This window comes from Haemorhous mexicanus, chromosome Z (assembly GCF_027477595.1).
Source record: "Haemorhous mexicanus isolate bHaeMex1 chromosome Z, bHaeMex1.pri, whole genome shotgun sequence".
Classification (NCBI taxonomy): domain Eukaryota; kingdom Metazoa; phylum Chordata; class Aves; order Passeriformes; family Fringillidae; genus Haemorhous; species Haemorhous mexicanus.
Genome location: NC_082381.1, coordinates 6,769,824 through 6,792,850, shown reverse-complemented (window position 1 = coordinate 6,792,850; position 23,027 = coordinate 6,769,824). Strand labels below are relative to the sequence as shown.

At 42.3% G+C, this 23,027-nt stretch overlaps 1 protein-coding gene across 1 annotated transcript; it reads right to left on the bottom strand.

Annotated features, from left to right (window-relative positions):
* Positions 1-537: 537 nt before the first annotated feature.
* On the bottom strand, positions 538-22,564 carry LMNB1 (lamin B1). The gene is made up of 11 exons (XM_059873991.1): positions 22,059-22,564; positions 13,466-13,622; positions 12,612-12,737; positions 11,483-11,653; positions 10,013-10,138; positions 7,313-7,533; positions 5,656-5,881; positions 3,634-3,738; positions 3,099-3,218; positions 2,275-2,388; positions 538-1,290 (listed from the first exon to the last, which is right to left on the bottom strand). Exons 1-11 carry the CDS (start codon positions 22,406-22,408, stop codon positions 1,249-1,251), a joined length of 1,758 nt encoding a protein of 585 aa, XP_059729974.1. The 5' UTR covers positions 22,409-22,564; the 3' UTR covers positions 538-1,248.
* Positions 22,565-23,027: the final 463 nt, after the last annotated feature.

The following is a 23,027-nucleotide window of genomic DNA, read 5'->3' as shown; positions in this document are numbered from 1 at the left end:
GCTGGCACATGGTTGAAATTCCACCAGAAAAGGGCTCATCCAAGGTGCAAGACATGTAAAAAAAAAAAAATCTTAATTTTGCCATGAAAAAAAAAAAAGTCCAGTCAATAAAAAAAAAAATTCCAATCAACTTCCAAAATTCTGGCTGTGCATTTGAAACAATAAATTCAGTCTATGTCAAAGATAACTATTTTACAGCACTTCTAAATTTCTCTTTATATTACTTGTGCTATATTACAATGTGCTTGCTCACATGGCTTAGGCTGATACTTGCAGGATGCAGTAAAAACCAGTCAGTTAGAACAGAACCATGAGCCAAGATGAGCACAAATGCAACAGAGTGTGAATAAAGCTCTAAAGAATTGATTTTCCAAATGTGAAGCAGTATCAGTCATTATTCAGAAGAAATCTTTGCACCTCAAATGCCACTGTTCCATTTAATGGGTGCTTCTTCAGCTTCAAAGCCTATCAAATTTCAAGGATTCAACGTTCATTCAACTTTTAGCTCAGTTCTAGGAAGAAACAAATTCCAAAAACTTTACTCGGCAGCACAGACATACTTTATTCAAATGTTTTTCAGACATTGGAATAACGTGAAAAGGACAGAAAAACTTTCAACATTGGCAAAATTACAATAGTTTCCCATACAAATGTAGACTAGACCTCTAGAGACTTGGTTTTGTTACTAAAAATTGTAAACAAGTAAGGCAATCCATATTAAAACAGCTTTCTAATTTGTTAGAAAAAAACACATAAGAAAATTTAAGCTGGTAACACTATTTTAACAACACAACTACAAGGTGTAACATGAATCCTCTTCCAGAATTAAGAATTCTAAACCAATCCCCAACAGCACCTAAAATACAAAGAGGTCGTAGCAACTAGTCTAAAGTGGTATATTCTAAAAAAAATCGATCCCCAAAACACACTGGAATATTCCTACTCCAGCAAGGTTTCAATGAAGAGAGACTGGTGTATAAATCTGAGAGAGAGACAGGAGCATGAGCTGAATTCTCCTTGTCAGGAGCAACCAGCACACATCCTGCGAGGAAGTCAAGATGCTTGTGACAAACCTTCCTTTTTCCTTTTTTTTTTTTTTTTTTGTTTTCAGTGGCAGAGGAAGTTTAAGGCCATCAGACTCGCAGCTTTAAAAATTCACAGACAGGAAAATAACGTTGTGCTTCTCAGAAGGCTCTGTTCTGCAGGCAGGGATTACCACGGCTGGAGGAGCCTGGAGTCGCTGGAATTTCACATGACCACACAGCTTCTGTTGGATGCCCTTTGCTCTGCCTGTTGTGAACAGGGAGAACCATTTAAAACAAACAAACAAACAAACAAAAAACCTGAAAAAACCCCCAAAAACACAACAAACCACCCAACAACAAAATGCTCAAAATGCTTTTCCACTCAAAAGAATCTATTGTGTTTTTAATATACACTTTTAAATAAGTACATATTAATTTTTATTAATCATATATTATCTACCAAACATATATTAATGATATATTTACATATAATTAATTATATATTTAAATTATATGTTTAAATATAAATTATTTAATATATAATTAAATAATATACACACACACACATAGACATACACACACACACACATACATACACACATACACACACGCATATATATATAGACACACACTTTTTAATACATGAAATCATTGGCCTGGCATGGTACAGACAAGAGTCAGCAAAGCTGTACAACCTGTTTTACCCTGGAATTAAAGCAATGTTACATGTGCTTTCCTATTGAGGAGTGATAGAGGACAGGCATCAGAAAAATACAAAAAATTGTCATATTTGAATCAGGGAGCATAAAGGGAGAACCTTGAGAGGTTTTATATAATAAATCTAACATTGCTGATTTCCAACACAGTCCTTATTTTTTTTTATTTTTGGTCTTCAGAACTTTATTTTTTCAGCATGCCAGGCACATTTTCTCTCAAGGAGTTTTCAAATCTCAGATTACCTCTATAAGAGAAAATGTATGAGTATTTCTCTCAATCAGAGAATATATTTTCTCTATCAAAAAAAGTGAATATAAGAATCCCCATATCTTAAACTTTAAAAAAAACGGTACTTCTCTGCAAGAGGATATATTAGGCAATATTTTCAAAAAGACACCTCCATGCTTTCATTAATTACTGATTAAAAAAATAAAAGAACATCCACACTCTATTTTTAATTTTTTTTTAAGAATTCATGACATATCTCCATTTTTTCAACATAAATAACCTTGCTAACCCTAAAAGACAATACCTGCTGACGGTAAATGTCTTCCTCATCCAGAGCTTCAGCTACTTCTTCCTCAACCTCCTCATCTTCCCCTTTACGTGCTGTTGTTTTGAACACAGTGCTTCTCTGAGCAACCTCCTGCAAGACAGTTTTAAGACCTGAACTCTTCAACAAAACAAAAAAATCTCCTGTTTCTCACCTCCTCAAGACTTTTGAGAAATGAATGCTCCAGCTGCTGAGAAAACTACCTGTACTCATTTTGTTTGTACATTTGTTGAGCACTGACCTTATATAAGCAGCTTAGTTTTAAATATCTTAAAGATTAAAAGGACTGTTTCTGACTACACAGTCATCAGGTTCTTCCAAAACCTGATTTTTTCATATATATTTAAATATTTTCTTTCACTTGCAGCGTGTCACAGTAATTATCCCACCCCAAGTTTCACTAACCCCTCATTGCTTCACGTGGATTTCACTGTGGGATTGATTCTCCACTCCTCATAAGTACACAGGCACAAGAAAAACTGATTTAGAAATCACTCAAGAATTTACCAACACTTTCTTTTTAGGGTATGTTCTAAGGCACTGCCCACCTCTTGCCTTGAGAGAGGTGCCTGAGCAAGTAATTTTTTCACTATTTAGACTCAATACAGAGTAAAAAAAAAAGAAAAAAAAAAAAAAATCACAAGGCTCAGTAGAGGCATTTCTAAAGTGCAGCTAGCTCTCCAAAAGGAGAAAACTTTACCAAAAAACCACTGCAGTGCATTCCTATATGGAGCCCTAATCTGAAACCTTGTAAGTGATGCCACCTACAGAGAAAAATCTCACACAGATCTGAGGTCCTTTACCTCTCCCTGAGAATTTTTCAGCACAACTTTCACATCTTCACCGGTGCCCCAGGAATTCTGGTTCTTCCAGATGAGGTCAGTGGGAGGGCTCGCAGTTACTCCAGCATTTGCAGCCCAGATCTGACAACAGAAGTCACACAGGAACATTTTTTTTTGCCATTCTTACCACATTTCCAAATTCAGCTAATGTATTTTATTTAGCAGTATTTAAATGTATTTCGTTTCACAGCGACTCCGTGAGGAAAAACAAGCATCTTCCAAAGTTCTGTACCATAAAACACACATGTTTTTAATGCAGGGACTTTAAAATATGTAATATGATGTACGTGGTGAAAATCACTGCTTCACTTTGAAAACTCCGAAAAACATCTCTGTATTAATTATCCCAGTAATTAACACAACAAATGCCCAACACAAACACAGGTGATAATTTCCGGAACGCACACAAAGGAAGGACAAAACTAAAAATCCTTTTGTCTTTTTGACCCACAGAAGTTGGCCTGAAGTCCATTTCAAGTGAAACTTGACCACTTACTGTAACGGTCTGGCCTGCCTTTAGTACATATCTTGAGGTATATCTGTAACTTGCAGAAGTGTCTCCTATTTTTCGGATCATCTCCCAACCTCCCATAGGCTGATCCTAAAAAAAGGGAGAGGGGGAAAAAAAAATATAGTATTTCCACCAGCATTCATTTTTCTGCTATGCATGTAGTGTGTTCTATCTTTAAGGCTGTGACACACATATACTTTCAGTGAAGGTGTTTATTATCACTTGATCTTCAGCATGGAATTAGAATAATTTTAGGCAAATTTATCTTACATCTTATTTGAAGTTAAAGCTTAATACATTCTGCTTTTGAGTTCTGATGTTAACTTAACTAATGTTTATGATTTGCATCAGTTTTGTTATCACTTGGTCCAGAGAAATACATATTAGTAATAGGTATTAAATATTAAAATCCCCTTACAAATATTTATTGTTTTTTGAAGCACAGAATGGCAAGCAGGCTTCCTAGAAAACAAAATATTGCTGTTAGTATTCTTGAAATATTTTTACATATGCACACTTGCCACCACATAATCCCTATATTATTTTTTTTCCTATCAACTACTTGAAAAGCATTAACAAATCATAGACAGGTCATCTTTACAGAATGATTGCTTCAAAACAAGAGTAGGTATTTTTTAAATTCAAAACAAACATTTTTTTCAACTCTCCCACAATCACAGGTTCTGGTCATTCAACAGTTTCCACTGTCAGTTAAAATTAAAACAAACAATCGTATAATTCAACGGATGCTGATATTCACTTTGTCACTGCAACACAACATACCATACTTAGAGAGGATTTTATAAATTTTTAAAATCTATTTATTTATATAAACTGTCAAAGCACTCATGAAAATTCCCCAAGTACAGTTTATCACACTGCACTGCAGGGAGTTGCTCAAATCTAGACCACCTAGAAAAGTGATAAAAACATGAACCACCCATGGTTACTGGGAACAAAACTGATGCTTCCCCTTCCTTATGAAACAAGGGATGTGCAGGGAAGTTAAATAAAAGGTGAGAGGGAAATCTGTGTGTTAAACAAGTATATGTGTGGGGGGAAACTCAAAAAAAAAATCCCTCAAAGAAGAAAAAAAAAAAAAGGCAAGTTCTGACTCACCAGAAATAGTTTTTGACCTGGCTGACTTGAGTAACCTACAGGCAAGTGTCTAGACCAAGAGAAATGTCAAGGTTTCTTGAATTCACTGAAGGAAACCATAGCTCCCCAGATGTGGTAATTACAGGTAATTAAAACCCACATGATCACTGTCTGCAGGAGCCTGTCCATATCCTCACTGATTAGAGGGGAATGGGACACTTGGAACCAGGCCAGTTCATCACAACAAGATGCCTTTTAGTGAAGATAAAGGAGGGAAACATACTGTATGCAATAGCATCATTTTGAGGGCAAAATAAGGAAGTAATTTTTATTTATCAAAGGGTTCTTCATTTGTGTACCCTCCCAATACAAATTCTAATTTATCCACAGAATCATATAATCTCAGTAGTCTCTGTAACAGTGGCTTTGGCATGGGAATTGAGGGCTCATGAAATTCTGTGTGCAGCCAAGGAAGAAGAAAAACTATGATTTAGGAAAGCTCTATGTAGATACAAGGGACATTGGCAGTTAATTTCATCTAGATCTTAATTCTGCATCTCTTATTTATTTATTTTGAGCCTTTTTAAGGCAGAAAAAGTGCTGAAAAGGCTTCTAAAGCAGCCTGGTGTCTGCTTGCAGCATAAGTTTTACAGCTGCATTACTTGCAAGGCAGAACACAGAAGTGCGAAGTAACGATTTGGTGGACAGGCCACATTGTAGTAAAAAAAACCCACCAAAAATCCTTGGGGAAAGTCACCATCAATCCAGAACAGTGTGTGAAAGCTCTCTTTGGGACACAACAGTTCCTTAATGCCATGAGCTCTGGGGTCAAAGTGAAGCCTAGAAGCTGTGAGGGCGCCGAGGACACCCCAGGGCCTCAACTCACGACATGCGTGGTCACTTCCAAACCTGCTCAGAGGTGTTCTTCAAGCGGATGAACTTCCCATCCACGTCTATCTCCTCGATGGACACATTCCCCGTGGCAGAGGCAGAGTGGGAAATGGTCACACTGCTGCTGGCTTCGGACTCCTCCACGTCGATCCTCTTCCTCTTGCCGCCAGCCGTGCGGACGCTGCGGCTGGACGAGGCGCGCGAGACGGTCACCCGGGAGGAAGGGCTGGGGGACAGCTTCAGCCTGGTATAGGCAAGGGAGAAAACACACACACACATCAGGGAAAAGGAGGCTCAGGGAGGGACCTCCTTGCTCTCTACAACTCGCTGGCAGGATGGTGAAGCGAGCTGGGGGTTGGGCTGCGTTTGTGGGGAATGCGGGACAGAGTGAGAGGGAACAGCTGAAACTGGGACTGGGATGGTGTAAACTAGGTACCAGGAGGAATTTTTTCACTGAAAAGGCAGTCAGGCTTTGCCCAGGGATGTGGTGGAATCATTATCCTTGGAAGTGTTGGAAACACACGTGGATGTGGCACTCGGGGCACTGGGGCACTTGGGTTTAGTGCTGACCATGGCAGTGCTGGGTCAACAGCTGGATTCAAATCTTTCCCAGCCTTAATGATTCCACGATTTGGTTTCACTTTTTCCATCTTTCTTCTAAAATAAACTTCCTTCCATCTCCTCTTCTTCCCATAGATTTATACAGCAACACAGTAAACAAAGCATCTTACATGAAGAAGTGAAGGCTGAAGTACTTAAGAGGTGAATAAAACGTTGTCAAGCAGCTGATTACTGTTCCTGGAGCACAGAATACTGATGGACTACCACATTAAGATCATAAAAGCATTTCTGTGCATTTGTTGAAGACTACAAAGAACCAAAAACCCTAAGGAGACTTAAGCCACTGTGTGAAATTAATGCAAAAACACAGTGGCATAAAAGCTTTGGCTGTTTCATCCCCACAGCTGAGAGAAATCAGCAGAGAGCAGCTGAGAATACAGTGAAGAACAGAACTGCTTTAAATGACAGTTGTGACAGAGGTGAAAATTCTCACTACTGGGAGAACTCTGAGGCCAGATGTGGAAAATGCAGCTGGCTGTTGAGCTGGGCAATCATAATGGTTATGACTTAAAATTATTCTATACTTAGAGGAATTTGGGTAAAAATTAATTAACCCTGCAATTAATTTCGAAGAAGAATATTAAGAATGGCACAAAACAGACATACAAATGACAGTTCATTACCTCTTCTCTGCTGGACAGGGGAAAAGAAGAAGGGGGGAAAAGAAAAGAAGGGGGGAAAACTAAAAAAATAAAGATAAAAAATTTAAAAATTTTTAAAATATTTTTTAAAATTTTAAAATATTTTAAAATATTAAAAAATATTTTTAAAATATAGAAAAATACAAAAATATAAAACAAGATAGATAAAAAAGATTTTAAAAATATTAAAATAAGATAAAAAAATGATAAAGGGTGTTTGCTGTCTTGAGAGCTGCTCTGATAATCAGTGTGCTTGGTCTCATGGTGACTTAGAACTGTGAGCCAAGAGGGGGCAAAACCAGTGCCTTGGAAAGCAGTCAAGCACCACGAAAAACTGCTTTTTAACAGAGAAAGAGAGAAAAAAAAGCACAGAGATAACAGAGACACCACCTCGTTGCCATGTCCTTCCCTACCTCTCCTCTTCACCCTCCAGCAATTTCCGGTATGCACTGATCTCCATGTCAAGTGCCAGTTTAACATCCAGGAGCTGCTCGTAGTCAGTCAGCTGCTCCTGCATCTGATTTCTTATCTCTGCAATTTCCTTCTCCTTCTCTGCCAGCGTTTTGCGGCAGTTTTCCTGCTCCTGGGCCAAGCTGCTCTCCAGCTCCTGCGCTCTGTCCTGCCACGCTCTGGACTAGAGGAAAAGGATATTGGAAACATCAGTGATGGTGCAGAGGAAAGCCCACCCAAGCCACCACGTGCTCTGCTGTTCAGGCAACACCAAATTCAAAACACAGAAGTGATGTCCTCCCCTGTTTCTGAGTTCAAACTCACCCATCTGTTCAACTTCCTCCTTTCCACCTCACGTACTACAAATATAAACACCTCAAATTCCGGTGAAACTTGTAACATCCTTGGGAAAACAACGACTTTGCTCCATTTTTCTGAGGTCTGACAAAATGCTACTGAGCCTGAATTTACTCGGGAAAGAAAAATTGAGCTTAAGAGTTCAAGTGTTTAACACGTGCCAGACAGGACACAGGAACACAGACCTAAGCTGCACCAAGGGAAGGTTTAGGCTGGACATTAGGACAGATTTCTTCACCAAAAGGGTGGTTAGATATTGGAATGGGCTGCCCAGGGAGGCAGGTGGAGGAATCACCACCCTTGGAGGTGTTTCAGTGCTCTGTACTTTCCAGATGTCTGCTTTGTGCTTTGGCTTGGTGCTGCTAATCCTGAATTCTGGGAGGCAGCTCCCCTGAAGGAATAGGGGGTGCTGTCAGTGCAAACCTGCCTGCCTATCCTTAAAGCCTCCAAGGCTTGCTCAGGGTGTGGTGATAAGGATTCCTTGAAGAAATCTGATTTGTCTCAGGTCAGCAGATTTTAAAAGTGTACACCCAGAACGGAATGCTTATCAAAGAAAGCCCAAAATGATGGCAGCTTTTGGGTTTCCATAAGCATCCTTTCCTCTGTTTCACAGCCCCTTGAGATTCAATTTATTTTTTTTAATTAAGGAGCAGACAGAGGAACCAATGCCCCATAATCATAAAGTTTGTTATGCATGCATCCAAATTTTGGAAGTCACCACATATTCCAGAGACAGAGAGAAAAGGGAGTCTCCATGTCTGACACAAGAGACCAGTATAACTGGTTGTCAATGCTAAGGGCCAGATAAGGAATTTAATAAATGGAGTTTTGTGTCACACACGAAGATCACAGTGGTGTCTACTACAGAGCTCAGTGCTGGCAACTCAAACCAGACCAGCACCAGGGATAAGAGATTTCCAAGAAAATAAAGCTTAACTTAATGCTACAAAAGTGGAAAACAAAAGTGTCCTGGCTGACTTCACTAATGCTATTATAAAAAAACACCCTAAAACCACAGCAAAATGGTTTCTTTGGTGGAAAATCATGTTTGAAATGACAGAAGTTGATTTTCCCTGAAGCTGAATGCCCTGAAATTAGCAACAAACACTTCTGCCAGTTCAGAAGCAAGTCCTCCGAACCAAGCTGTCAGTCCTGAAGTCACAGAACAGAGGAAATTAACTTAATAAACCTGTTGACTGAACCCCAAAAGATGATGGCAATCTAAAGGCAGAAATAAGATCCAAGTGGCCAAAACTTTCCATCCAGCTCCTGTGGAACCTCATGCACATTCATTACATCACCTGATCTTTTCCAGAGACTAACTTGACTAGATAAAAGGAAAACTAGGAAGACTCTTGCTAGTATCTGCCAATTTATTTGGAAAATTAGGAAATAATATCCCCCACATTTTTATTTTTCACTAGAAATACACAGAATTTTGATGCCCTATTAGAGTTTACTACAGGAGGAATAAAATTCAAAATGTACCACAGAAAGGATCAAACAGTACTAGTATTTTATACTAGTAAAAAAGTTTAAATGTGTTGTTGCATTTTCAAGTGAGCTACAAAAGCTTACTGCAGAACCTACTCCTAATTCTTCTGATTTTCATTCTGGATTTCCCACTGCAGTGCACACCATGTTACAAACAAGCCAGTACTGAACATGTCACTCGTCATACACTATGTCACACTTCTCTGGGTGTGATCTATGCCCTCTGTGATCTCGGAATAACCAATTTCTGCTCGAGGTCCTGCCCTACAGATGCTTAAGTACAGTTATTTGATGTTTTTACTCAGTCTCACATTCCTAATCTGGGCAAGATCTTGTCATTAGTTTTGGGGTTTTTTTAGATGTCTGGATGCAAACTGGATCTAGGATGAAAAGAGCCTGCAAATTCCAGTTCTGGCTTTGAATGTTGCTTTGTAGAATTCTACAGGCTGGTCCAGTCAGTACTAAACTGCTCAGAGTGTCAAGAACACTTAATAAACTTTTATCTAAAACTGCCTCATCTATCCACAAAAATTTTCACAAAAGCCAGTTAACAGTACCCCATTTCAAACACTGGTTTTACAGCAGAATACTACACACAGAAAAAGAAAATAAAATTTGTCAAAAGGAGATATTAATGGATTTGAAAAAGCAAAGCAGGATGAGAGAAGACAAACTCCAGTTGCGACACTGAACAAACTTAGGGAAAGACACACCTTTAATACAAAACCCAACAAATGTAATGGGAAGAAAAGCCCTTTAATACAAAAACCAACATCTGTAAATAGCAGAAGCGAGGAGGCACAGCTGGATACCTCTTTCTGGAGGCTGGTGATGTGGGAGGACAGGCTGTCGATGCGCATGCGGCTCTCGTTCAGCTGCTCCCTGATGGTGTTGGCTGCAGAGCTGCTCATCTCCGAGGACAGCCTGGCACTCTCCAGCTGCAGGGCACCAAAGTGAAGACATCAGTTTCAGAGTAACTTTCACTAGAAGAAGGAATGAATCACCAAAAACCCACAGGCCACACTAAGCCACCCAAGTTCCTCCCTGCAGCTCCAATGCACTGAAACTTTTCTTTGGGGCTAAAATGTGGTTACCATGTTGGATTGCTCTGCCTGGAATTCCAATTCTCTGAATATTTACTCTAGGATTAAAACTTTCCCTTGTAGACATTACTGAAATTGAGCTATTAAGCTCTGTTTTCATACTGGCTAAAGTTTATTTAACACACTTAAATGTTTATTTAATACGCTTTAGCTTCTTCTTAGTGAAGAAGCTAAACTGAGATTACCAATTCTCTAAAAAGAGGCAAACTTGTTAACTTTCAGGCAATATAAGCAAATTAGTACTAGGTACCACTGCCCAAAGCCACTACTGCTTCATTCTATCACTTCAGACTTGAATGGCTTTACTTTTATAAAGTAACTAAATAATTCCTGCTGAACACTACCACACACATTTGACATGCACCATAGATCGATTGAACTTGATGATGATGATGCAAAACAACCCAATTTATTTTTTTTAACAAAGTTTCCAAAAATATAGAGAAGTATACCTCATGATAAAGACCAAGGAAGCAATGAGAGGTTGCATTTTTGGCTAGATCATATTTTAAACAATCTTTTCCAAGTCAGATTGAAGGCCTGGAGAAAAGCAGGCTGAAAATACCAAAACTGATACAAATAAATTTAGTTTATATGAACTTTTCTGATGTAAAATCCCACTGTGCTTTTAAAAAATACTAACTGCAACAGCACAGCCACAGAAACTGGGTTCAGTTGAGACATCAGGGTGCCTCCTGACATAAATGCTGAGTAATAGCAGAGGAAGGAAATGATGAAGTATAACTGATTTCAGATTTCTGCCTAGATGAGTGAAAACCAGAAGTTACTGGGCATTGTAAAACTTCCCCATGTTTTGTACAGGCTCAGAGGACTCTGTCTTCTCAGAATTTTTATACCTAACATGGGACACCTTATGGATCATTGTTTAGTATCATGCTTAACAATGCAAAAACTTTCCCTGAATTCACAGTAATCCCAGCATTAACCACTTTTCCCCCCAGACCACCTTCATACAGTGCTTCCTTCCCTTCTGTTATTGTTCCTGATGAGGATTAAACCTGCTCCCAAAGCGAGAAGTGAAAATGCAAATCCACACCCAAACGCATGCTAATTTCAAACCCAGCTCCCTAATAAACCCCTCCGAGCCGCCAGCAATTATGCCATTAAACCAAACAAAAACAAAGTAACATCAAACAGCTGTGTGAAAACACTTCTCACTTTGGAATGGTAAGTCTCTTCAAGCTCTTCCTTGTAGAGCTTCACTTGTGCATCGTGCTGCTCTCTGATCTCGTGGAGGGCCTGGGCCAGTTTGTGCTCGTACTCAATCTGACGCCCAGAATCAACCTCCACCAGGCGAGTTTCATGCTTCCTTCTTGTCTCATTGATTTCCTGTGAGAGCCAGAAAAACATGCTAACACTCAGGAAATACAGGACAAAAAGTTTCAGGAGACTATCCTGCTGAGCAGGGAGTAATGCAGGTTCTAGTATCAGATTATTCTGGCATGAAGCTTTTAGTAGAAATGGTCTCCCCAATCCTATTTTGCAATAGCCAGTCATTAAAATAAGAGCTAGGATACCAGCAGCATTTTTTTTTCTGAGAGTTCTCTGAACTTTCAACAAATACATCTCAGCATCATCAGATTTTGGAAATATATCCCTCCTTTCTTGAGGTATCCTCTGTGCTTCAACAAAATCAAATTACTGTGAAATAAGTCACCCCACTTTCCCCACTTGTGGGCTTGCCAGTGCTTTCTCTGGAAAGAAAGGGATTCCAACAACATGAAACAAAGCTGAAAATACTTCTAGCAAGAAAAAGTACACGTGGAACAAAAGACAGTACAGTCAAGTACATTTGTTATTGCCCTAAGGTGCCTCCTGGAAAGCCTCAAATGCCACAGGTGAAAGGGAAGGTGACAAGAGAAAGTTCTAAGAGACAACTATCCCTCCACTTTTGTTTCCATTATTCAAAAGCATCCTATTAGAAAGGTTTGAAATTAAAAACACTGTGGGTCCAGAGCACCTGTTTGAGTCCCCCTCCACTTTATTTCTTATATCGGGATTATGTGAGAAATTACTAACCTACTTCCTCAAATAAAGTCATGTGCATACCACGATCAGAATTTAAGATGGGACAACATAATACCTAAAGTTATTTTACCACAAGAATTCAGTTAAAATAATTTTTCCTAGAAAAAGGAAGTTAAAATCTTCATGCTAGAACAGAGGTAAACCCTACTCTGAGTAGGAGTTCAGAGGTACCTTGCAACCTAAATTATTTTACTCTAGGATTTCCCACACCTGTTGCCTTCTTCTCTTTAAAAATGTTAACTCTTGAGGCTAAATTTACCTCCTCATACATATTTTTACGGAATTCCAGGTCCTCAATGAGGCTCTGACAACGGTTCTCAAGGTCCACTTTCTGCAAGGTTTCGTTTATAAGCTGGTCCTTGGCAGCAGCTAAAGAAGCTTCAAGCTTTAAGAAACAAAAAGAATCAACACAAAAATTATGGAGCAGAACCCACACAACGGCCAAAGCCTCACAGAACAACAGCTAACTACACATTAAGGTTTAACTTCACAATCAAATCCCAATATTTACCCCCGTAATATCACATATCACACACGGACGCTCTTGCAGTTGCTTATACAAGTGAGTTCTATATATTTCACATTAGTAACTGGCATTAAAATTGCTACCTAATAATTTTCCTTACAAATCAATTTTTAATACTTGGAAAACACCAGACAAGTTTCCTTGTCTCTAAAACTCGTCTTCTTGAGGTGGTGCTGATCAAGATTACAAATCTAAAGGCTAACAAAACTAGGACAAGAGGTTTTCCTCCTCATTGCTCCACCAGAACATGCAGAACCACAGACAGAACCAAAAGAAGGGCAGAGAGGAACTGTTATTTGTCAGTTATTACCTGTTCTTGTGAAGTCAATCTGCCCCCCAAAACACTTCTGGAAAGTGTCAAAATGTACTTTGAGTCTTGACCTGCTTTCTTCCCCCTAAGTAACATCCCTCCTAATTTCAGCATCTGTGATTTTAAGAGCTCTCTCAGCACTTAAAATTGACAGGTTTTCATCCTTTTTTTTTTTTTTTTTTGTTACAAAGTTATCTTTTATCAGATTGGCAGCTCATAATAGAGACAACCACCCCATTAGCTAAGAGAAAGATGGTTAGATATCTTTTCTTCTCACCTCTCTAATTTGCTCTTTAAGATCTTCAATGTCTCCCTCCAGACTTTTCTTATCACCAAGGGCTGTGGCCAGTGCAGCTTCTTTAGAATTCAGGGCTGCTTCAAACTCACGAAGTTTGAGCTGTGCTCCACCGAGGTCAGACTCCTTCTTTGCATAGCTGGAAGAAACCAGAGAAAAAGTGGTTGCAAGAAAGCCTATAAATGCCCCCAAAATAGACTGCTGGCTAATAAAGCAATCTGAATCTTGAACATGAGAAACACCTGTCAAAAAGGTTTTGTTTTAGCTAAATTTACTGGGCTTTGTAACACCCTTCAAAAATGGCAAAGCTCCACAGACCTGAGGAAACAGACCCAAATCCTGTCTATACAATATCTGCCACCATAGAAGAGGTGATTTCTTTATGAAGGTAAGCACAGAAGACTTTCAAATTGCCTTCAAATTAGTTTTTGTGTATAGACAAGCAGTCAAGCATTTTCCAGGTGTTTATTTCCTAAACCAGCATATTCAAATAGAGAAATAAAATGGGGGGGAAAAGTAATGTCACATAAACACAAGTTTATTATCCACAAATAATATCCACATTTTGATAACAGGCTGCTATCAAAAACAGGAGAAAGGAAACCCATATTCACGAATTAAAGCTTCTTGTCCTTAGATGGCACAAGCAGCCATTAAATGTGTAACAAGTTCTTCAGCCTTGGAATTAATCACTTTCTGCCTGGGATATCCACATTTGTCTATCAAGGGCAGTAGCATGCAGAAGTCCTAGGTGGTTTTAACTGAACTATGAACTTTTTATAGGAATGGACAGATTTAGGCTCAATAATACAAGAGCTGGCATATCCTTCTTCAGTTTTTATCCTTTTCTTTCCAGACGTTAAAAACAAAACAGCACAAAAAACACCAACCCAGAATTAACAGCAGAATACTGGATAAATTAAAATTGGATAGATTCAGAATACATCCACTACTCTTTTTAGTCACTGTACAGTTTATAAGACACAACAGCAATGCATCTTAACAAAATGAGACCAAACACGAAATCAACACAATTTTAAAACGAGACACCCTCAGCTTTAAAAGATCCTTTTTTCCCCCCAAGATTACCTGCACTTATCATGCTCAGGAGAGGTGGAAGCACACAGAGGGATTGAGGATGGAATGCCTGTCTGGAGGTTTCAGCACCACAGCCACACCACATGGCAGGCTTTACACAACAGACTTAGCGCTCCTTAATCCCGATCCCGTGGGATTAGCACCTGCCACCCCCACAGCATCCAAGGGCCAGGCTGGGAGCCCCGAGACACACAAAAACACTCTCTTCTGCACTCAGCTGCTTCCTCCTGCTCAGCACTCCCCACTGCCTTAATGGCATTTCACTCCTCAGATCCACAGCTGGATCCAGTGCTCAGACAAAAACACAGGGTTTAGGGTTTGGGCACTCCTGCTTCCAGCTCTCAGCATTATTCCCTAGAAGTTCTGTCGTGTCCTTCCTCTTCCACCCAGGCCTGTTGGAACTTCAGTATGCAAGGAAGATGTGCAGCAGAAGAGGGAAAAGAAGGAAGGGGAGGTATGTTGCACATTGTACAAAAACACATCTGTAAAAAAATCCAATCTCTCCATCCCCTGTTAGGAAGTATGAGGGCCCACAGCAGACTGTTCTTGCTTGATCACTTCCGGGAAAAAAGCTTTAATCAGAACATGAAGAAACTGTTTCTCCCATGCTGAAACCAAGCCTACCAAGTCAGACCCTGAAATGAGAAAGTTTCAGAGCTTAAGGCAGTGTGCTGCTCCCCAAATTATCCTGGACTCTGAAACAGAGAGAGCCCCCAAAATGCGCCACTACCCAAAGCGTGCGGATACCTTAAAACTGCTTGGATCTTAAATTATTTTAATGCAAATACCTTTTCAATGCATTTGCAGACTGAAAGGCAACTGAGAAGACCATTCTTGCCATGCATCAGCAGAGAAAAAAGGGTATCATAATAAACAGACCAGCAACATGATTAAAACTCTGTGTAGTACCTGTACCACAAAAAGTATTACCAGTTAGATCAGCCCTTTCTGGCTTGTTTGCAACAAGACTGTCTGTGAAGCCACGCTATAATTTAATGCAACAAAAGCCACAGCGGGGGGGTGGTGGGTGGGTGGAGAATTAAAATTAAGCACCATTAGTTGTTAGTGACATGAGCTGTCTAACTATGAGACACCTCATCTGAACACATTCTCAGAGAGAAAACAGAAACTAGAGCTCAACACTTCAAACGCTGAAAGCCAGATGAAATCTCAGCAACTCAAGAGTGTCATCACAGCCCTAAAGGGAATACAGGAAAGGAGGAAAAGATCAGAAAAGCCTCTGTGATTTATAAAAACAAACACTAATGTATACAACACATACTTCACCCTCACACCCATTAATTCTGACCAGGAAGAACTTCAGCCTCTTGACAATAGCTGGCTTCTTCCTCCCCAGAGAGCTAAAGCTACATCTGAATACAGCAAATGAAAAAACCTCAAACACCTTCCTGTTGCAGTGTTCAGAAATTACCTAGAACTGTGCTCCTTTTTAAGTAGTTTGACTCATGAAAGGAAAATAAAAGCAAACAAGTAATTGCTGACTTGCATCTTTTTCAAAAAAGCAGTTTGGTTTTCTCTCTTTTGACTTCCGTGGATCTTCTTATCCATGGAATTGTTTACAACAACCTAGAATTTCCCATCACCCCCATAAACTTCTTGCTAAGTTAATAGAAAAGCCATACAAAAAACCCAGAAAAACCTCAACTAAACAAAAACCCCAAAGAAATAATTTTCTAGCTGAAATGACCATCTGGAGCCAGACAAACCATGCACCTAAAGCAAGGCCAGCAGTCAGCAGCCAGACCTCGGGAGGCGTAATTCAAAATTTCCTTTCAAACTGACCAAGTACAGGATGCCACCAGCCTATAGCAGATTCTTCTCACCTCCCACACCCCACCCACTCTTTTCTGCCGCTACTTAAGAGCCTGATCACCAAGCTAAGCATTACCAACATTAACAAAACCCACCTCGAAAAGCATGGGCTTTCAGCCAAGTCCTGACATAGATACACACATGTTGCAATTCCTGATAATGCAACCTATATTTAGACCCATATAAAATTACATTTACTGCAGAGTGGGTTGGTTTTCTACTCCACTTGTAGAGAAATTTGAAAATAAAACTACAAACTACAGTCATGAATTTTCTATGTTTTATTTAGCTAGCAGTCAGTTTCCCACATTTTTCCCCGATGGCAGACAAAATGATAAGGCTGTGTTTTGCAAGAAAGTGACTTAACATAGGAAGCACCTAAGAGCATTCAAAGTTTATTGAATAGAGACCGACATGAAAATCAGAGTGACTGGATGAGTTTGGCTTTCCTGTAAATAAATATATGTAATGTAGTTTCATGCCACCCATTTTATTTAAATGTAGTGTTTGCAACCAACAACAACACATCATCTCTGGTCACATACTGCTCAGCTGTGACCCTGCTTGAAGTCACAAATCCAGCCTGAATCTCGTGGTCATCTCATTTTTAACAGAACCTACACACACAAACACATATCAAGCCACCGCCCATCACCCTGCCATCATTACATGTCCACGTACTGGAGACCAAATATTTATGTCCTACACTGCACAGAAGACATGTTGACTTCAGAATATAAATTCTTACATTTCAGTGGCTTGAATTATTTTGCAACAAGTCACTCCTTCCCCCTCTGGGTGCTCTAAGGTACATATTCAAACAGTGACAGATTTCAGATTAAAGCTCTGAAGGTTCCACTGACTCCTATCTTTGCCTCACTTTTCAAGATCACCTACAATAACAAAAATATGCCTAAAAAAATTTAAAGTCAGCTTCCTTTCCAGCTCCTTACAGCACATATGTACCCTGGAAAAGCCTGGAACAGGTGTCACATCTTTGCCTGCACCAACACCACATGGTTCTGTGTAGCTGCTCAGGGTACCAGCTGCAGAGTGCCACACACTTGCACAGTAATTCAAGCCACAGCCTGATGGGAAGCTGTTCCTGATACTTATTTTACTGCCTAATCTCAGTGCAGAAATGTATTTCAGAGTGTAGATGGGAAGGAAGGCCAACTGGAGATGCAAAGCCAGCCAGACAGATAAATTATCTCTTGGATATTTAAAATTAAAGTTTAGTTCCTTGCCACAATTACATTTGCTATTAATGCTTGCACTCGACAAAACACCTGAAGATAATAAAGGAAGATTAAGTCCCTTGCCAACACCTTCAATAAAACACACAATTTCCTTCAAAGTTACTTTAATCACACTGTCTCCTCTTCCAGAAGAGCAGATGTCCCTCAACACTGGCAAACCGCCACAGTGAAACCCCGGCCTGCCAGGGACAAATGTAAACAATGGGTTTCCTAAATGAAGTAGAGTTAACACCAGCTTACACCTTCTAAAGAACACAATTTCCTCACAGAACATGGGCAAGTTCAGCCGGGGATTTTTGACCTGCCGTACATTGAATTAAGTCCCCATCGCAAACATTCTTCAAAATAAATTTTCTTTATCTTGGAAATCATTTCCACCAGTGGAAAACTATGCTGAAACCTGACCCATCAGCATAGCCACACAACACAGCAGCCAGCCTTGGCTTTCTGAACGGCTCTTGTTCAGCAGGACTTGGTGACACAGCTGTGCCAAAATTCACAATGTGCACCCTTGTTAAGTTAATTGCTCCAGTGACACAGGAGACCTTTCCCCCCCCACCATCCTGGCCCAGCAGTTCTCCCTGGTGTGCACTTGTGGCAAATGATGAACCCATGACACACTTCCCCTCAAAAGCAGAAGTTTTGTCCAGTCTTGTAGGATGCGATGGAGAAATTGGGACCTGCTGCTTAAATGATGGCATTATGACATGCCCAAGGATCACATCTTTCACTGATTTGTGTGCCTTACCTATTTAATCCTTTTCTCAAGAAATATGGAACTTGCAGCAAACTGAACTCCCAGCCAAGGCAACGCTGCTCTGTAGTAGGAAGTGCGCTCAAAAACTAAAAACAACAGGAGTTGTTACCCCAAAATAATTTGTTGCTAATTGTATCATCACGCATTTTGAGAGTTCATGATCCTGCTACCTACAGGCAACCTTTCACCTTTATTGCTCATGAGCAAGTCCAGCAGCTGGAAATCAATATGCACAGACATTTTTCCTGTGGAGCTGCTGCTGGTGTCTTCCACAGCCCTTGACTGGCAAAACTGTAGCAGTCACAATTAATTACACTATTTATTTAAAGGACAGAAACAGAGGCACGTCTCTACAACAGCCAACACCAATGGCAAAACATACAGTAAAGTCTTGTCTAATCACTAACGAGAAAATAAATTGGAAATACTGTGGAATTTGTGCTCTCTCTCAACTCTTTCTCAAACTGTGAAAGAGATCTCCCTCTCCTCCACCTCCCAAGAGCTCCCAAGAATTCTATACACCCAAACTCAAATTACATGTTTTTTCTTCCCCAAAGTCTTGAGACAGAGATTTATTTTCCTTTATCTCCTTTCTGCCCATCACAAGCTTCCTATTTACACAATTATGAGTATCACTTTCCCATCCCCTCTCCAGAACAGAAATAGGGAAGCTCTTTTTTTTAATCTCACTCTTCCCACCCCCACCCAAGTTCTTCAGAGATTTGAAGTATCAAGGGAAACCTTCATATTTTTGCTTGAGCAGAACCCACTGCATGGCAAGCAGTCTAGAAGAGCATGCAACAAGTCTGCTACATACAGGAGTGTCAGTTAAAGAAAAAATGCAATTTTCTTGAGGGATTTGAAGTATGAACAGAGAAAGCTTTTTGGTGCATCACACCATACAGATGGCACTGAAGTCAGCAAATCTAACAAATAGGTGACTGGAGCTTTAATGTTAGTAAAGACAGAATAAGGCAAGCCCTACAGCACTCTGAGACTAACTAGAAGCTTGAGTTTGAGGCAGTAAGAGTGACTGAAAGATGATTGGAATAAAATGGATCAAGCAATTAAGAAGGATGCTGTGCTAACCAGAGGAAGCAGAGTTGTACAAGAATAACACCTGCAAAAATATTCAAGTAACACAAGTAGGCCAGCTAGACCATGAATGGTATGCCCAGCTTCTGATAATGAAGTGGCAAATCATCTTTACTCCCTCCACAGACCCAGAACACCTGGAGAGCCATTTCTCCTCCACTAGCTCTGTAAAGAAACAAAGCCATCACTAATTTGAATGTTATGGCGACCAGAATGCCTAAACCACACAAACCAAACATGCCAGGTAACTTTTCCTTTTTTTTTTTTTTCCCTTTTATTTTCCCTCCAACTGTCTTTGTTAGATCCAAACTACAACATACTCTCATTTTAACTAAAGCTAGTGCATACAGCACACTGCAGTCCAGCTTTCAGAGAGGGCAAGGAAAAACCTGCTGAGAGCACAAATCCTCATCTTACCTTGCAAACCTTTACAGTACTCCTAAGCACACTTGTGCAAAGTGCTTTTAGAGTATTTTTTGTCAGGTTGTAATGTGATTTAACAGCTTTAAGAAGCCACGAGGGAGCGTGCTCCAGTTCAAGTGAAAAACTCCTCTGCTCCTTTTTAAGACTTTGCAAATAGAATTACAGATAAGCTTAGATATCCCCAAGATACCCATCTTAGCACTCAAAGACGACTAAGAAACTGCACACCCTTCATGAGGTCTGGCACCAAACAACACCAAAGAGGCACAAACAAGTGGAATCCAGAAGCCCCAAACAGCATTAAGTGTTTTACCAAACCATCCAGGAGTTCTTGGCAATCAACACCCCGCCCCCAACAAAACAGGTTTTTGCCAAGTATCACAGGCAAATGCAAGACAGAATATGCAGATGCCCATGTCCACATTATTAAAGCCTTGGCTCCAGCCACAAAAAGGGAATCCACTACAGACTGCATTTAGATCCCGGTCCCACGCATGGAGTCTTGTGAGGAGCTGATACAAGAGTGTGCCTTCCTCAATAAAATCACTAAGAGATGGAAATTCCTGGCTTGACCTCGGAGTCAAGTAATGTTGGTGCCTGACAGCAGCTACACCTGGCTTTCCCCTAACACTGTCAATGACCACTTTGATTTAAGACTTTCATAAGGCACCAAGAGAGAACCTCAGGAACAACCAGTCTCACTAATTAGAAGCTCACGGTTTTAGTTTTTTAAATAACAGAGTCCAAAAGATATCAGACCTGTCTGCAGACACGAGAGAACATCAATGCGTTGGTTACACATGAAGTATCTTTCTCATAATGAAAACTCAGGGCTGAGAGGGCATTTAAGACACAGTAGCAGAGGAAGAATAACAACTCTGGAGGTTTCTTCCCCCCATCCCAATATTGTCACACCTTGTGATTCCAAGACTAAAGCGCAAATGCCTAAAACTGCAACAGTCACAAAAATCAAATGGAAGGTAAACAAAAACAAGGAACCAGGTAAACAAATATATCGAGTCGAGTGTTTAAGAAGCAAAATCTAGTGTCACAAAATCAGTTTGTGGCAAGAGCAGGGATCTTGGCACTGTGCCCTAAAGCCATCAGTCTGGGGTATGTGTGGACACAAATTCTACTTTTTGTAACATCTGAACATCCAGGATGGCACACAGAAATTACAGCTCCCTTTGGTTTTAAGTATGATCAACGTATTACCTAGTCGGTATTTTCACATTATGAAGTTAATCTGTTTCAGAAAGGTTCAAGTTTTCACCCCGAAGCAGCCTGAGCCTTAAAGAGAGTCCTCTGTCCATGAAGGGGGAGGTGGACAGTCATGGAATCACAGTGCTAAGGGACTGGAATGGACTCTAAAGCCCGTCCAGTCCCAAGTGCCCAGACTAAAGCAGACTGTTCCGAGCTCCACCAAGCCTGGCCTTGAACACTTCCAGGGATGGGGGCGTCCACAACCTCCCTCGGCAACCTGTGCCAGGACATCAGCTCTCTCACAGCCAAGAATTTCTGCCCGATATCCCATCTAAACCCGCCCTTCTTCAGGGTAAAGCCGTTCCCACCTTGCCCTATCCCTCCGTGCCCGTGCCAAAAATCTCTCCGCAGCCTCCTTTAGTTACAGGAAGGTGCTCTAAGGTGTCCCTTACGGCGGGTAGCAATCAGAGCACTTCGCTCATTTCTTACGCGCCAGCCTCCCTGTACAACCTGTTCCAGCGCCTCACCACCCGCACAGTAAGGCACTCATGCCTGATATCTACCTTGTCTAATCAAAACTCCCCCCTTTTTCCGTCCGCACCGGTCGGAGCCATCCCGGAGCATCCCGCGGATGCTGCGGGGGCCGGGGCACTCGCACCCGGCAGGGGCGGCGCTCGGGGCCGGCTCTTCCCGCCGGGGCGGAGCGGCGGCAGCGCTGCCCGTGCCTCCTCATTCATTCCCTCATTCATTCCCGGCCGCGCAGCCCCCGGCCGAGCGCCGGCGGGACGGGTGGGTGGCGGCGCGGGGCGCGCACCGTCGGCGCCTCCGCCGCCGCTCCGCCCGCATCCCCATCTCCATCCCGCCATCCCAGGGATGCTTCCCGGCCCTTTCTCTCCGCGCTGCCCACCTGCCCAGCAGCTGCTCGTGCTCGGCGCGCAGCTTGCCCAGCTCGATCTGCAGCTTGGCGCGCTCCCGCGCCGTGTCGTCCAGCGCCCGCCGCGCGTCCGCCAGCTCCGCCTCGTAGATCGCCTTGAGCCCGGTGACCTCGCGGCCCCGCACCTCCTCCCGCTGGGTCACCTGCAGCTGCAGCGCGCTGTTCTCCGTCTCCAGGCTCCGCACCTTGTCGATGTACACGGCCAGGCGGTCGTTCAGCTGCCGCAGCTCCTCCTTCTCCTGCAGGCGGGAGATGCGCGTCGGGCTCTGCGGCATCGCGGCGATGGTTGGGCCGCGGGTCCGCGGCGGCGCGGGGTCGGCCATGGAGCGCGGGCGGGGGGAGAGGTCACCGGCGGGGCGGGGAGCGGGCGGGGAGCGACAGACAGGCGGCCGCACGGACGGACGGACGGAGGGACCGACCGACCGCCGTCGCCTCCTCCTCCGCCGGCTCCGCACCGATCCAATATGGCCGCGCGCCCGCCCCGCCGGACCGCGCTCGCGGCCCTCCCGCCCACGTGACCGCGCGCCAGCCAATCGCGAGCCACCTTCTGCCGCGGGCTAAATTTAAAACCCGCCAACGGCTGGCGGGCGCGCCACTGAGGCCACGCCCACCGAGCCACGCCCACGCCCCGCGCGCGTTCCCGCCCCTCATCCCCGCCCCCCGTTCCCGCCCATGGCTCCGGACAAAGGGACCAAGAGCCCCGCGTTCCCTCTCGCCGCCGCGCCCGGGGGTCCCCGCAGGGCCGCCCTCAGCGCCCCTCGGCTGGCCGAGCGCTCCTGGGGAGAGGCAGTGGTTTGGTGATGTGGCTGTAAATTACAGAATCACGGGATAAATCTGGCGGGGGTGATGGAGCCCGGCGTACGGCCGGACACCACCCTCTCAACAAGAGCATGGCACTGAGCGCCGCGCAGGCTTTCGTTAAGCACCTCCGAGGCCAGTAAC

Coding starts and splice junctions, on each gene's coding strand:
- LMNB1 (XM_059873991.1), bottom strand. CDS start 22,408: ATGGCCGACCCCGCGCCGCCGCGGACCCGCGGCCCAACCATCGCCGCG. Junction 3,219..3,633: donor AGGCAGGCCAGACCGTTACA/GTAAGTGGTCAA, acceptor TTCTGTTGTCAG/ATCTGGGCTGCAAATGCTGG. Junction 1,291..2,274: donor AAGACATTTACCGTCAGCAG/GTATTGTCTTTT, acceptor TGTTCACAACAG/GCAGAGCAAAGGGCATCCAA.